The sequence below is a fragment of the Lycorma delicatula genome, chromosome 6 (assembly GCF_047948215.1).
Source record: "Lycorma delicatula isolate Av1 chromosome 6, ASM4794821v1, whole genome shotgun sequence".
NCBI classification, from domain to species: Eukaryota; Metazoa; Arthropoda; class Insecta; order Hemiptera; family Fulgoridae; genus Lycorma; species Lycorma delicatula.
In genome coordinates, this window is record NC_134460.1 from 36,802,109 (window position 1) to 36,820,202 (window position 18,094).

Here is an 18,094-nt window from a genome sequence, read left to right on the forward strand (position 1 = left end):
TATGTTGTAATTTGCGTGTTAATTCCAATTCACTGCCGTGAATTGGAATTAACACATACAAAATCACGGATAAATTTTTAAGTGGGTGTAAGCGAGCATTAGACGACATTGAAGCATCAAGTTCTCAGATGTGCGTCGTTCCGAAAATAAAATCAAGAAAATATTTTCAAGAATACCTAAGTTTGGGTTTACCGATACTGAACTAAATAAAGAAGAACCCTGTGTGTCATTTGCTAAAAACATTTGGCAGCAGATAGCATGAAACCTAATAAACTTAAACGACATTTAGAAACGCTTCATAGTGGATAGTTAACAAACGCTGAGAATTCTTCGAATTAAAATTAAAATTATTTGAAAAGCAAACATCGTTTTTAAAAAACCTTTCTGTGAATGAAAAAGCTTTACTTGCCTCTTACAAAGTTTTGTATAAAATAGCCAAATGTAAAAAGCCTCATACCATTGATGAAGAGCTTATTTTGCCAGCTGCAATTGAGATTGTAGAAACTACCTTTGAAGATAATTGTGCCAAACAACTGCAGTCCATACATCTATCAAATGATATTGTTGCCCGTCGAATTGGCGACATAGCTGAAGATCTATAGCAGCGCTGTCCAACTCGTGGCCTGCGGGCGCCATGGCGCCCTTCGTTTCGTCTTTTGGCGCCCGCGCCCATTTGCCAATTTTGATTACTAATTCACATTTCAAAATAACATTATATTTTAATATTAAAAAGGGTATAAAAAATACATTTCAACCGTTATATTTTCCAGTAGTTTAACGGAAGTAATTCTGCCGGCTTTTGTAACATGTGTTCACTTCTTTACCTTTTTTATTGACAAATTCATTTCCTTGTCATGGTACTTTATTTGTAATGTTATAAGTAGGTATAAGACCCTCCTAGCAGGGGGTCTAGCTCTACAAAACAAACTGCCTAACTGTCACTAATTTGGTGGTCTAATTTTTTTAATTTTAACCTTTTTTTAACCACACTAGGGCAACTGGTAACCGCCTAAAAGACGTTGCCTCGATTGACCTAATGTCATGCGGCGATGTCTAACCACCACCATCCTCCCTAGAAGGGCTACCCTCCCCATCAGTACCTCTAGACAGGTTCCAGGTATGCCCCTGGCATACTTGGAACATTCAGCGATACTATTTTATTGCGAAGCAAGGTAGGTATCGCATGTAAAATTTTTGCTACACGTTTATGAATTAAGAGATGAAATCGCCATTTTTCTAGAAGAGGAAAACCGAACACAAGCCATGAAGATTCGAGATGGTTCATTTGTGATGAAATTGAGCTACTTGGTCAACATATTCGATAAATTAAGACTTCACAGCAAGAGGTGAAATTAAAAGACAATTTAGTAATAAATCACTTTTTCAATTTTGGGCAGGGGTGGATGATGATGAGTTTTCTGCACTGAAAACAAGAGCATTTTGTATACTATTACCATTTTCAACATCCTACCTTTGTAAAGCCAGATTTTCTGCGGTGGCTGCTTTGAAGATAAAATATAGATCTCGGCTAAATGTAGAAAAAGAATTCTGAGTGCTATTTCTAATATTAAATCTTCCTTCAAAAACCTTTGCTTGCAAGACAGACCTAAGGCACTGACTAGTAATTATTAAACTTGTTTTTAATTTAGTATTGGTAAGTTAATTATTAAATACATTGTGCAGTACTGATAAAATTCTATTTATAAGTGTATTATATTTGTGTAAATGTGTATTTTATTATTTATTATGTCAGAATGTATTTTGTTTTGCTTTCCTCTCAGTAAATTAATAAATTTTATTTTAATAATTTTTTTTGATATGTTTGTGCCTTCGTTTAGTGTTATCACCCCCACCCCCCTAGGTAGGCGCTACCCACAGGTTGAGAAACACTGGGTTAGAGTTTGTAACCCAGTTACTTAAAAAGATTTTACTTGATTTCATGAATACATATTTAAACAATGGTATGTTTCAATTGAGAGAACTAGCAATACAATGTTTAAATGAAAAAATTTGTAAATCGTGGAAATAATTTTCTCTAAGCTAAACATCAAAACGGTTTGAAAATCAAAAAGAAGGTTCTCAAATAATAATTAGTAAACCTGGTTACTTAACATTTACAAGGGATGATTGAAATCTAATGCACACTTTATTTTTCCATATATCATCATTTACAGCTATACATTTCTCCTAATGGTGAACCAGTTTACTCATTTGTCAATGATGAATGTTAGCAGTCTTTCCTTTATTCACAACCTCATTACGACCTTCAGTTTGTCATCAGTGATGAAATGATTACCCGTAATACCCCTCTTAATTGTGGAAACAAAGTGAAAATAGCACTAAACCTAATGAATACAGATGGTGTGGAATAGATCCAAATTTCAATTTTCTGTGAATTAACTAGGCAGCTGAACATGAACAAATTTTTCCTATTCATTCATTCAATATACCTATCTAGGTGGCAATGGAATTTTGTGTGATGGATATTTTTAATTGATACATTCACCGCCTTTTGATGCTTCTCATAAGTCACAGAAACTAGACCACCACTGAGAGATTTATTCCTAGTATTCCCTTTACCAGTTTTTGATGCACAAACTTTTATTGCCCTCCTACTCACAGGACTTTGATCAGTAGTTTCATCACCATAAAAAGGTTCTGGATGATGATGAATATGTCACTGTCATTCATATTTCCGTTATTAAAAATTCAATCACTGCATATAATTTTAGATGCGTTGATAGCAGGTGTACTTGATTGATTCCATATCAGCAACGACTGACAGAAAATGAAAGGGTGAGGTCAATGAATTTTGGAATGTTAATTGAAAGGGAATGAAACTACAAGATAGGCTTCCCTATTCCTTTGTACGAAATTATGTTCTCTCGTACATTCTAGTAAACACTGCATTTCAGCCGCCCATGTATTTAAAATAAATAAAAATCGTACTTAGCATTTTACAACCTGTAATTACAGTTTGTAATACCATTACAAGATTTAATAATAGTATAGCTGAAATAACATAGAATTAATAAGAGAATAATTTTAATGAAGGGATAAAGAAGATAAAGTGACTATTATCATTGCTACTGACCTTAATAACAGTTTTTTACTCGTCACATATTTCATTTTTTACACATTAATTGTCTGCCACATCACAAAAAGACCTATTGATGGATAAAATAATACTAAAAAATAATCACTAAAAAAAATGTGAAATTATGTATAGAAAGCAACTATTAATAGAAGCAACAAAACACCCACCATCATACAAACAAGGGAGCACTAACATTAACTACAGAGCATGTGGTTGATGTCTCTCTTTTTTTCCATTTAGCCTCTGGAACCACCATAAGCTATTACTTCAGAGGATGATATGTATAAATGCAAATGAAGGGTATTCTTGTATTGTCTCAGGTCGATCATTCCTGAGATGAGATGTGTGGTTAATTGAAACCTAACCATCAAAGAACATCGGTATCCATGATCTAGTATTCTAATCCGTATAAAAGTAACTGCCTTTACTAGAATTTGAAACTTAGAACTCTTAACTTTGAAATCAGCTGATTTGCGATGACAAGTTAACCTTTAGATCAGCCTTGTGGTCCACATGGTTGATGTCTGGTTTATTTTATCATAAACAGAATAACTATTCACACATGAGTAAATCTGAAATTGAATTGTCTTCTCTTTGAACAAACGAGGTTGATCATTTAAAAACAAGCACAATCATATGTCGATCTAAGTAATTGCAATTTGTTTTTATAATTATGATTCGCATTTTCAGACTTAAGTGCAAGTGTTAGAAGTTTAACTTAAATTTAGTCCCAGATAAAGTACTTAATATTAGAGGGTGAAAGGAATCCTTCAATCAAGAAAAAACTTTTTTCAATTAAAATGTATTATATTTACAAAACATTTTTGCGTTATCAAATATATTAATGACTTAACACTCAGATAATATATTCGTTTCTATTCAAAAAAAAATAAAGTTCTACATACAAGTAAATTCACAAACTTACCTTTTCCATTTCTTGTGTTATAATTATGAGTGTCTAAACTTATTTTAAAATTTATCAGCCTAAAACTGATTATTTCTTAACAAGTAAATAACAATAGCCTACATTATATAACTCTCATTATAACATAAGTTTCAAAACAATATTAAAAATAGATTTGGTCTGATTTGTCATAAAAATTGAATTTTCTCTACTGACTGCTATGGACCAAAACATAAAAAATAAGTATATGTTTTCAAAAGATATTATGCCATGTTATTTCATACTTTAAAATATTTGTATATTTCTTTTTATTGTTTATAAGGTTTTTAAATGAAAAAACTGTTGTTTAAATTATACAATGAATAATACATACATAACTGGTAAAAAAATTTGAGTATAGTTTACAAAATGATACAGAAATAGAATGTCAGGGGTATAATAATAAATATATATATACCCAAAATAAATAAAATAAAATAAAATAAATATATACTCCAAATTATATACAAAACAATAATAAATATACTGGGTTAGTGGTTAGTACATTAAACTATGTTCAAAATCAGATATATTTGCAACAGGCTGGTATATCTTTAGGGAGTAGAACTCTATAAAGTTAAAGGTGGTTAAAGTAATGTTAAAATACCAACAACTAAAGCAAGGTTTTATAAACTGGTTCCCATGGGTTATAGATATTAAATGTATTGCACTTCACTTGCTTGCTGTTGACAGGCACAAAATAAGACAAAAAAATTAGCATCAGTACAATTTGTTAATGCAGCTTGTCATTGTGGGCAACAAACATAGTTTTGTCCTAAGATTTGAGATAAGAACAGTTCAAAAATATTCAGTGATTCTATTTTTGACTAATAACCAAATTTATCTTGACTTGGTGATTTTATTTAGAGATTCTATTAAATTTCCTTTTTTCATTGCAGTGAAACATCAGCTTATCTCAATACAACTTCAACTATCATATATGAAGACTTTATTATAAAATGTTTCAAAAAATATATTAAAGAAAAAAATAATTCAGTTAAAAAAATAATAAATATAACGCTTGGGACACTATTTATTATTTTTGTATTCTTAGCTGAAGCAAACTCAAGTATTCTGCAGGTAAAAATATTTTCTTTGAAATTAGGTGTTAAAATACGTTGATTATTAAATGGATGACTGTTTTTAAAATGTTTTACGAGTTAAATATATAACTCCTGCAAATAGAGTACTCTGTACTTGAAATAGTATTCAACATTACTGAAGCTTATGTATACACTTTGTAACTTTTACCTACTAGGGTAATTCAGAAAATTTCTGGCCTGACACAGAGATGACGTAAGTATAACCAAATTATTATAATATTTCAAAAACTGAACACTTCTTCAAGGTATTTAGACTTTTTTAAACGTGATTCCACTGATTTTCTTCATTTTATAACAGTAAATAAAATACGGATTTTCCATTAAATGCCAAAGATCAAACAATGGGCGCGAACAGATGAAAGTGTGCCAAAGAAAGCAAAAAGAGTTCTATTTGCAAGAAAAATCATAACTATGATTTTTGGCATTCTCATAGTGTGGTGCTCATAATCTTCATGGAAAAAGGCAAGATGATCACCAGAGATATTTCTCTTCACTAACTGACCAATTGAAGGGTGCTATTCAGGCTAATCATCCACCTCTCACCTCTAGCCAAAACAAAAATGTTTTTAACTGTATTAATATGCTTGCATACACATCTCGGATTGTTGTTGCAAAACTCCACAATCTACACTTTGAAGTGCTTTCACATGCGCCGTATTTGCTGGATTTGGCTCTCAGCAATTTCTTCCTCTTTCTAAACCTGAAGAAATGGCTCGCTGGAAGAAGATTCACTTCAAATAATTAGGTCAAAGCTGAGACAAACACTTATTTTGCAGAGTTGGATAAATTGCATTATACTGAGGGTATTAAAAAGTTGGAAAGTTGTTGGTCTAAACTTATGGCATTGCAAGATGACTACATTGAATAGAAAACTGTCTGAAAAATCTTGTTTTCTTTGTCAGAGTGGAAACTTTTCAAACAGCCATTATGTATTGGCATAGCACTAGTGGTAAAGAACTACTTCAGCCAGAATGAATTTTGTCACTTTGAAAGTTGCACCAGACATGAAAATTCATATTTTTAAAAGGTTTCAGAATAATTTTCCTTCTTTCCCGTCAATAAATTTTCATTTATTTCAAATAATTTATTTGTTTGAAACGTATATTGTGTTTTCAATAAAAATTTTCTTGTTATTTTCAGTCGTTTTCCATCTAAAGTCCCTACTCTTCTGAATTTTGTATAAAATTCTGTGCATGTAATTTATTTACAAATTTGGGGGTTCTGCTTTTAAAATCACTAGTAAATATTTTAAAGTCAGAAATTCTGTGCCACATAAAATAAAAATTGTATTCTTTTTTCAACTTCTTTCACAAGATTTTCGAATGTACTGGAATTATTATTTTCTCCAATCATCAGTTTATTTGATTCTGTTATAACAATTCTTTTTTTGTTGTAACAACTCTTTACACATCATATGCACAGATATGTCACAAAGGTCAACTACATAAGCTTGAATTTCTGAATTTTCTTCAGTTATTTTGTTGCAAAATTCATTATTATTCTATGTTTGTTTAGACTTTTAAAAGCACTTCTACACCTAATCTTTTATTAAATTTTGGTTGAGGTATTGCAAAGGTTAGTATGAATGAGAAGGTAGTATAATAAAAAAATTTAATTATGAGTAATGAAAAATACTTTTAATAAAATCTTGAAATGAAGACAAAATTAAAAACATAAGTGTAAAAAAGCAACTGGCTTCTTGGTACCAAAGGTATCATACTACAAAACACTATCCCCTCTGCTACACTATTAACAGCTCCAAAGCTACTTAGCTAACCTAGGTAGAACTATCATACATCCATGTTTTTATGCTTTCTAAGCTTGACAAATAAAAAGAGTTGAAAATAAGGAAAAAATACCAGACCTGTGATTGACTTATTACTGGCAATTCTTCCACCACATCCAGAGGGGAGGTTATGGGAGAAACCTGGAGAAGGTTGTCTAATTACATTAAACTGCAGTCTGAGAATTAGAACTCTTTCTAATTTTTTAATTAGTGAACAACCAACTTATATTAATTTTAACAGGAAAAATTGTTATAACCTCTTTAATATTGGAGAATATCACAAAGTTGAGCAATCTTCACTATTAATAAATTTTAGAGGCATCCGTCATCCAAGTCTAGACCATCCTAGGATGAAGCAGCCCACCAATTGTGCCATACTTTCAGAGTGCGGGCTTGATCCCTCTTCTTCAGGACAGTATAAAGTACTGTGAATTTTGGAAAGGCAGTTGCATCAGCTACACTTCCAACCTTTCATCAGCCTTCAATAACCAACTTGAGATGCTCACTTAATTTGAGATTCTCCTGCCCTACAGCTTTCAGCCTGCAACTTCACTATCATATCTTCCAGCTCATAGATGTACTCCTCAAATGCACTAGTCCATGCAATAAGGATCTGTGCTTGGCCTTTATAGATGTTGAATTAGTTCTCCATTCAAATTTATCCTATAAGTTAAATTATAAACTTCAGTCATACAGGATTCAGTGCTGTTTAAGACTTCCTTCCTTATACATCATCCTCAGGCTATTTAAAGAAAAACCACATACTTGACAAGCTATCCTTCTCAATTTGTAAATTATCATGGTTGAGGTTTGCATAAACTGCCAAGGATGCTAATAATTGTTTTTTTAACTATTGTCAAGCAGCAGAACAAGGTACTTATGAATTCTGACTCCTTTATGCTTATAATGGAGATTTTAACAAAAAAAACTTAATTTTGCTTATTCATCAAAAGCATATACTTTATTTAATCCATGATTGTATTTAACAAATACTAAATTTTAAGTACCCTGAGTAAAAAGGAAAATCTCTAAAAGAAATTTTCAATCAGACACTTGAGCAGCTTGCTAAAGACTGACAAAAGATTGATCAATTAATAACTGCAGATTTCATTTTATTACTTTTTATCTTTATTATCTTAAATAAATAGTCTACCCGCAAATCTGAAATCAGCCCCAATCAAGACAACCCTGGAACAGTCTGCCAAGTGATTTCTTGATGACCAGCCACATTACAAGCACTATGTTGAGAATAAGCTACTCAGCCACTGATGAAAATGACAGTCCATTTCACAGGGCACACTACTCACTTCACCATTAAGGATGTAAATCCCCATGACAGATTACCATCACTTCTCTCATCAGGATGTCTGGAAACAGAGAATTGAGGAAAGGTACAACTCTAGGTAAAAATATTATCTATCAAAATCATTCCATACCTGTCAATAAGAAATAGAGGAATGGTTTTGCATTCCCTAAATAAACTGTAGAATATTATGAAAGTGGAACTACCCAACAAAGTAAAACATAGCTGCCTCTTTTTCTTTCTTAATTTTGCTTCATATTGTAGAAAAAAAAGTGCAAGAAATAGTTTTAATACAATTAGTAGTTAGTAGTTTTGCAATTAACAGTTTTAATATTAACTGTAGGAGAAAATCAATAAATTTGTTCAATAAACCAATATCACATAAGCTCATCTACATTAAATCTAATTTAAATCTAAAGAATCTAGTCACTGAAGTTGAAGTTATCAAGTAATTGATAGATAGTCAGTGACCTAACAAAATCACCTGTTCAATGATAACTTTGGATATTGGGATTTATCCTTACTTTACATCTTCATGTACAGCATATCAAAATGAAACTTCTTGAAATGTTCCAGTTGCACAAGAATGAGCTCAAACATATAAAACAAATAGCATCAAAACACAGAAATGAAGTATACCATTTAGTCAAAGATTGTAATTTAATAATTTTTGCAAAGTATCTGACACTAAAATATGACAATTTTAAATTTTAACCGTGTTTTTGAATAAGTTTTGTACCAGATACATATGATAATATTTTGTCATTTAATTTAAGAAATTAGTGAATTTCGGGTTCTAACTGTTACTGTATTTGATTCTGCAAGTGAAATTCTTATATCTTTATAAGAGTATAAGCTACACATTCATATAGGTAAATTTATGAATTTTCATTGATATCAAAAATATAAAAATGATTTACAATAGAAAAAAATCTTCATTTGAAGAAAAAATTTTAATCATTTTAAATACATGTTATTAACTATTCTAATGTTACTCTTTAATATGTTATTACATTTATCTTTACTTTATTCCAGATAGCAAAAAGTTTAAAAAATGTAACAAATGGAGCTTTAATATTTGTATTCTCATTTGGAATGATGTTTCCATGGGGCACTTCAAAGGTAAAATACATAATTATTTATCCGATAAAAATGTATAAATTGCCAACTTAATGTATTAACTGGGCGTGTTTGGCATTTTGTACGTTTATTTTATTGAAAATACAGACAATATAAAAAACACCACACTTCTGAAAACTACCACTTACAAGGAATGTGAGTGTTAGTAATCAGCACCTTAATAAATGGAATACAAAGAAACAGCTGCTGAGCTTTAACTAAGGTTCTTTGAAATGAATGCATATGTATTTCATTTTACCATAAATTTCTAATTTATCTTGAATTTTTGTTTGAAAATAGTCTGAATATTATTAAATGACATAATTCATATCATTACAGCACAAATAATCCAATACCTAAGTAACGACAATGACAAAAAATTAAAATTATCTGGACAGGACCAACAAAGCAACTACCTCTTCAAGATAAAATAAACCAAAAACTTAGCAAAATCAATCCATTTGAATATTAAAAATAGAATACAAATAAAAAATTCAAACCAAATTAAGAACCTCCTGGAAGTCAGTTAAAAAATATAATATAATTGGCTTGTATAAATTTTAATTTTAATTACCATGTTTGTTAAAATAGCTGGTAAAACTGATTAGTGTACAATTAAAATTTGTAAAAGATTTAAAAATTTGTGTACACAATAACTGTAACTAAATTTTTCATCGAAATTCACATGATTAATTTTATCTGCTGCACTAAAAAACAATCATCATACATTGTACAATCTGTGATTACAGATTTCAGCAAGCATAGATGAAAATAGTCATGGACTTTTTTTTGAGAAATTAGTTTTTACTTATTGTTTATAGTAAAAAATATAGAAACTTACTTAGAATAACTGAATAACAGTATATTCAGTAGAATTACAGTATATTCATTTTGGTATATTTACTTTGATACAGTACATTCAGTTATTAATAATTTAAAAATTCACAATTTAAATTTGCAGTATGCAACATTAAAAATTATGCATTACTACAATGTAAGTATGTGTTCAAGATATGTCACCAACTAGATTGTCAATCAAAGTGATGGAACAACATTTATTTTTAAACCTAACATGGTTACGTTTTTTTAACCATGGTTAATTGTGATGTATAATTACTCAAAATAAATTTTATTTTGTTTACCTGTAGTTTTGTAAAATACATTTGCTTTTCATTATAATTTTTTAAAAATGGTCTAGTAGATAAAATCATAACTCTTGAAAATTTATTAAATTGTTTAAATTTGATTATTGCCTTCAGTGATAGGATTAACTTACTATTCACCAAGTCACCTTAAAAGTGTAATACTGTCATACAGATGTGATAAGCCACAATGCTAACACACAACCTAGCTTAATGAGTTCTAATTCACAACTGTTACAGTCTTTAAATTGTTCAGTTCATGTTATTCATTAGTTCTAATTCCTGAAAAAAAACCACCAAATAAGAGAGATGAATACTAATTAAAAATCATTATTATGGTGTATTAATTTAATATTTATAAATAAAATTGTGATTGAATATTTTACTTCAAAGCAAAATGTGATATGTAAATTGAACAAGAATATGATTTGTCAGCACTTACCTTCTAACATGAATATTAGTGCAATTTCTTCTCTACAAACAGTAATTTTAGATCTTTTTCTATAAATATTATTTTGCCTCTGTCATAATGATTACTTCATAACAATTTTTATTGTATAACTTAACAGAAAAGTGATAGGTAAATAAATTAGACGGTCTTCGTAGTTTTTACTTTTTTGATGAAACAAGTTGTAAAGCTTCAATCCATCAGTAAAGAGAAGAGTTGTCCACCAAGTATATGACATGACATAAAAATCATTAATAAAGTAAATAATCTAGAATAAATAGTATAAAATAAATGTTTGAAAGAAAACATACATACATAAACATTATGAAACAATTTCTTCATTACAATTTATTAATATTACAACAAATAAATATAGTCATAACCAAATTTGTATAATGATGATGTTAATGAAAAATACCAAATCTTCTTTTAGAGTTGACCTGATAACCAACCAGTATCCTAAAATATAAACAATTTTAAATATCTATTTATAAAATAAAGAAATATGCTGTTTTTTTGCAGTAATATATTAACTTTTTTTTTGTCATTAGGGAGCAGTAGCAGGCTTAATTGTGTGCTTGATAACCTCATATTGGATAATGACTGGTTCTCAATTTGCTATAAATGAGGGGAAAATAAAATTATCAGAAAAAATCAGAAGCATAAAAGAATGTCAAGAGAGTAGTTTTAAATCTACAGTGAAGTATGTATGGTAATTGTATACTATAAAATTTCATCTGATAGCCTAAGTGAATTCTTATTTAAGAATCATCAATTTATAAAAAGAATCTACATCTGCTTAATTATAGATCTCCTTATTATTATTAACCCAAAGACAAGTTTGATCTAATTTGAGCTACCCTCAGCTGTTAAATAAAGCCTAGGCAACTTTATAGACATGTTCTTGAAGGAGTTATACAGAAGAACCACACATATGAAGCGTGTCTATTAAGTAATGAGACTGATACAACTCGCCTTTATTTATATGTATGAGGGGCAGCTGAAATATAATGCACACTGGAATGTAACAGAAGAACAAAATCTCACAAAAATGCAAAAGGTGTTGTCATTTTGTCATTTCATTCCCCTACTACTAAAATTCCAAAACATTTAACCATGCCCTCCCAATTTTTGTCAGTCACCAATGTTATATATCTGAGTAATCTGCTATGTCAATGCACCTTTTGAAACATTATCATGATGAGTTGATGTCTTCATTTTCAATATTCTGGGAGATGAAACTTAGATGCATCATTATGAACTAGAAGAAAAACAGCAGAGGATGGAATACCATCACTAATCAAAAAATTAAAAATACAACCCTCTGCAAAATTAATCCTCTTGATAGTGTTCTGGGATTCCAAATACATGTATGACTGATTTACCTGGGGAAGGTGGGTTGACTGTAAATTCTGGGCGATACATAGAGATGTTAGAACACCTTAGAAAGAGTGATAATAATTTTTCAACACAAAAATTTTCTCATGAAATGCTCGGCTAAACACATTAACTGCAACTGTACTTGGAAGTTTCAATTTAAACCTACTCATATTCCACAAACTCCATTCTCACTAGATTTGTAATTTTCACTTCTTTACCCAATTAAAGAGGATTATTAAAGATATTCATTTCACCAAGGATAATGAAATGAAGGACACAGTGCAGTGAGCTCATGAATCAAAGAAAGACTCAGCATTTTTCATTGATGGAATAAGAAAACTGGTTAATTTTGAAAGAAATGTGAAGCTGTAATTGGTGACTACGTGGAAAAAAATGTAAGTTTCTGCAGCAAATAAAATGTACTTTTATGGCATATTCATTTCATTTGACTATTCTTTTCATATGAGCTACTGTGAATTACACTTCAGCCATTCCTCACATTACAATTCTAATGCATATTCCATTCAATAAAATCCCCACTCACAAATTACATTTTGATAGTCTTTTTTTCCACTAGTTGAAGGATGGAGTATATATGTTTCGGTAAGTTATTTTAATACATCTATTGTAATACATTTAACATCAACCCTACAGGTTTCTATGATCATTTACAAAGAAGAACAATCTATAGAGAATATAATCACAACCAGCATACCTCTCATAGAACACTTCCTCTTCCAGTTTTGCAGATCCTTTGTAACATAGATTATAAATAAAAAGGAGCACCCCCTTTATTTAAATACCTGCTTTGTTGCCTTACATAAACAACCCTGCAGCAATTATTTTGTCATTAAAAATAAGATTGAAACCTTATTCCAATTATCTCCTTAGCAACTGTACTCTCATAGAGATCTGGAGCTGTTTTTTTACATATGCCTTAATATTGTTTATACATATACTTGAAATCATCTATTGATTTCTTCTTTGGATTAGTTTAGCTGTCTTCAAATCAATAAACATTAAATGTGTCCCCAAGTTTCTGCAATGGTACTTCAAACAAAACATGGACTTTTTCATTTAATTACATATAAAAATATGTAGTTTTCTAAAAACTATACATAAACTATATATATATATAATTTTTGGATGTAAGAGAATATGGAAATATGACTAACAGTTGGTAGAAAGTTAATTCATAATTAATTCTATTTTCTTTAAATATGTTTTGATATAATTCCAATCTATAAAACTTTTGTAATTAAAAAATAATAATAGTAAATAATTTTATTTTTTATTACATTCTGTTTCAGTTCAACACAGTCTTACGAAGGTCGGGATTTATTAAAGAAAAGTTTTATGGATGACTCAGTTCCTGAATTATTTAGGATATCACCTCTATACCATACCATAATTAGCAGTTTATTAGGATTAGTAACAGCTTTATTTGTGAGCTTTATAACAGGAATGCAAGATTTAAATAAATTAAATCCCAATCTCATTGTACCACAATTAAGAAAAGTTATAACAGAAAGACAAAGAATAAGTAATGAAAACAGGGAATATGAACTGGTTGCATTAACTTAAATTTACAATTTTTTATCAGGTTTCTGTAGCGACTGATTAGTTACAGTTTAGTCATTTTGTTAAGTTTAGGCTGCTATAAATCAAAAGAACTTCATATGAATTAAATCTGTTAATATCCACATAGATTTAGGTTTACGAAGAAATTCTTTAAAAGATTACTGTGGATTGTAGTATTTTATGAAAGGAGTCTTCAGTAAACCAATAAGACAAAATATGGAGACTACTAAAATCTGGTATAATCATTTTTTTTTTTGAAAACTTAATTGATTTATATATTCTGAAATTAAGATGTTTAAATGAAGTGGTTGAAATGTCTTTACAGATAAAATGTTATAAAATTAAAGACTTCAGTGACATGTATTGATGCATACATAGGGAGGAGAGAGTTTACTTAGTTGATAGAATAAAGAGTGTAGGATGTAAAATATACAGAGAGGTAAAGTTCAAGGGTAACACAATAATTTGTTACATTTAGAGAAGAGTGATATCAATTATAGAATAAGACAAACAGAGCAGTTCAATGGATAGCATTAAAGATTGACTACACCATCTTAGATAAAATAAATAGTCATTTCATTACTTAACATATCTACTGCCATAACATTATTCAAATATATAGTACTATTCCATTAATTGAAGTTTCATTTTAAAACACCTTCATTATTATATATTTATTTGTCTTGAGGAAGGTTCCTCCCTGATTTTACATCTTGTCACCACACATACTTCTACTCTCATATTTCCAGCAAAACTTTTCCTGATATCTCCCATTTACATTTAGATCATGTATAATTTTTGTCCTTTCGCATCTTTTCTTGTTTTCATATATTAGTGATAGTTCTGGATCTATTTTAATCAGCCCTTATTTTTGCCATTATGAGTATTTTCAATCATCCAGATAAGATAATGCGATCGGTTTTACACAAGAACAAGATTTTCCAGCAGAACAAGGAAGTCAAAACACGCACAATATGTATTATATCAAACAGATGATGTGTAATGGTACAATAAAAAGAACATCACATTTAAAAGAAAATATATGAATCAGCATGTGGTTGCAAAATTCTGCACCTTTATTTGTTACTGTCATGGAGTTCCTGTATTCTTAGGCTTCAAACTAATGTTAGTAAAGTGGCATGAATGAGAGTTACAAATGTCACTTCCAATTACAGTTGATCGAAATAATTTCATGAAATAAACATGTGTTAGATGTGCAAGGTCAGACAATTTGGAAAATTGTTCAACAATGAGAGTATGTTTTTAAGACACAAAAATCATATTGGTTGCTTATACTCTCAGCAACAGGCATTCAGAGGAATGTGTAGAGAAACAAATGAATATTTCATTATACCGACCACAAACAGACCATTTGCAATACTACTGAAAGTTGGTTATTAAAGAATATATTTATGGCGTAATACTCAGATTTGAGGTGCATATTTAATAACAGATCTCAAACATGAGGGCTTTTGTCATTTCAAGAGAACTATCTCTAAAACTTCGTCGATCTGAAAATAGGTATGTACACCTAAACGACCGAATGATTGTGGCGATCTCAAAAATGGCAAAATAAGAAGTCCATTGTAGATCACTTATTGCCACCATCTAGAATCCTATTTTATGAATCCATGAAGTGTTGTATTACTCTTGACAAGAGCTCATTTAAAGAGATTTTGCTTGCAATAGATATATGATATGCATCAAAGTGACTTATCTACTATTACAACTTTCATAAGAAAATGGAAAATTAGAGTTAAATAACTGTCAATTTATGTTATTAAACATTAGTATTCTGAATAGTAAAAAAATTGGGATGGTGCCAATTTTCTTAATATGTATTAATTTTTTCTATTATGATTTATTCCGATTAAACTTATTTATTTTCTTCATTACGTTTTCTTTTTTCACCTTGTATCTATCCACTTATTTTTTCCAATCTTCTCCATGTCCAACATTTAAAATACTTCTCTCTTTCTTTGTCCCTTGAACTTAGTATTCATGTTTTACAACCATACAAAAGTATACTCTAAATGTAATATTTCACAAAATTCTTTATTACATAACAGTTTTTCAACTAAATGCTTCATTAGACATTCTTCTTTTTTTATTTTATCTTTGCATTTACTATCTTCTATTAACATAGTATCTACATTGTTTTACCTGTTCCATTACTTCCTTGGGTAGATATTCATTGGTTTATTGTCTCTTACCTCATTAATCTATTTCCTCATATAAATTCTAGCAATGTCTTACAATTTTGAGGTTATCTGCTTATTCAATACATTTCTTCATGTAGTAAATTAAAATGCCCTATAATTGGCAAACATTACACAATTTATTTTCCTCCTTTTATCTAATTCCAGAACAACATTTATGGATACTGATTATAAAACAGATAAGTGGACTGTATAATAAAATGACAGTTTAAATGTAAGTAAAAATTATGACATCACCTATCTTGTATTAGACTGACACCCCATATTCACTTCACAAACCCAACTGCATGAGCAACACACATGAACAAGGGAATGGGAGAACTACCAACTACACCATGCACACAAACATGCACATACAGAAAGATATCCAAAATGCTTCTCACCTTGAACACATTCAAAAAATAAAATTAATAAAAAGTATAGACAGTCTAAAAAATTAATTACATAAATGTCAATAACACATGAAACTACATACAAGTTTTAAAATAAAAATAAGATATGCACATAATACATAAGATCATAATGTAACAATTAAATTATTGTTTTGGTAATAGACATATTTTTGAAATTGGTCTTTTTAATGTTCCGGTTGAAGGTTTAAGTGTCACCACACACACTTTTCCATCATTTCCAGGATGTATATTGATTACACAAGCCATTTTCCATAAGAGGGGATGGAGGTTGCCCTCTTTGATGACGACCAAATTGTTTTCTTGCAGATCTGGAGTACATAATTACCGGAGGCTAAACAGTAAAAAGAAAGATCTAAAGTACAGTTTTTCCATTTTGATCATTGCTGAAGATTGTTCAGGTACTCATTGGACCAACAAGACCGTAAGTGCTCTACTTGTTGCCAATGATTAAATCTATTTACAGGAAAGTCTTGCAAATTTGGTTCTGGAAGGATGCTAAAGATATTATCTATTAGGAAATGTGCCGATGTTAGAGGAAGGAGATTGGAAGGGTCTTTCGATATTGGAATTAAGGATTGGGAATTTACACATGCCTTGATTTGAGTAAGTAGAGTAGTAAATTCTACTATTGTCAGACTGTTAGTACAGTTTACTCTTTTCATGTCTCTTAACAAGTTTGACTGATGATTCCCACAGTTCGCCAAAGTGTGGAGCACTGGGAGGTTGAAAGTGCCATACCTTCAATGGATGAAACTTCTGAAAATTGAAACACTTAATTGAAAATTTTCAGTTCTGAATAATTACGCTAGCTGAATCAACTCTCTTTGGGCCCCAACAAAATTTGTTCTGTTGTCTGAATATGTTTCAGTAGGTTTGCCCTTTCTTGGGTTTTAGTGTTGAAATGAAAGAATCTGATGATAAATTTTCAGCCAACTGTAAATAAATGGCTTTAGTGCTGAAACAAACAAACAAACTAACACTCCTAAGCTATGACTCCACGTTTTCTGCATAATTTTACCCAAAATGGTTGATAATAATCAATCCCAGTGCTTACAAATGGTCTAAGACTTGGATTTACACATAATTTGGGTAGATTTCCCATATATCTGGGTGTTCCCTTTGGATTTCCTTTGAAACATTTTACACATTGATGGGATATTTTACGAACTAAGTTTTTTCCTCCAATAGGCCAATATTTTTGTCTAATCATGTTCACTAGAGATTGTGATCCTATATGCAGATATTTGACGGGGACGTGTCGGATTATCAGATCAGTCAAGATGTGATTCTTTGGTAAAATGATGGGGTTCCTTTGGTCAAAATGAAGGCTGGAATTCTGTAAACGACCTCCGACTCAGTATATAGTTATCATCGATATGGATTTAATGGTTTTAGTTGACTATTGTTTTGAATTGGTTTCAAGAATTTGAAATCACAGATTTCCTTGGAGAAGTTATTATCTTGTAGTAATGAACTTGTGGTAATTTTCGTTAATTCAGATAAAAGCAATGCACCAAATAATTATAACCTCGGTAATGAGTGCAGCTACCAAGGGGAGAT

At 30.2% G+C, this 18,094-nt stretch overlaps 1 protein-coding gene across 3 annotated transcripts in view; it reads left to right on the forward strand.

Moving 5' to 3' along the window:
* LOC142326982 (sodium-coupled monocarboxylate transporter 2-like) overlaps positions 1–15,788 on the forward strand; it is a 74,122-nt gene extending 58,334 nt beyond the window's left edge. For 2 of the 3 annotated variants that reach the window (XM_075369713.1, XM_075369714.1), the window contains exons 11-14: positions 4,940–5,120; positions 9,268–9,354; positions 11,493–11,653; positions 13,632–15,788. In XM_075369713.1, the coding sequence (XP_075225828.1) occupies positions 4,940–5,120; positions 9,268–9,354; positions 11,493–11,653; positions 13,632–13,905 (703 nt within the window). In that variant the 3' untranslated portion in view covers positions 13,906–15,788. The remainder of the gene's footprint in view (positions 1–4,939; positions 5,121–9,267; positions 9,355–11,492; positions 11,654–13,631) is intronic. The other variant, XM_075369715.1, reaches the window with a different exon arrangement.
* The last annotated feature ends 2,306 nt before the right edge of the window (positions 15,789–18,094 follow it).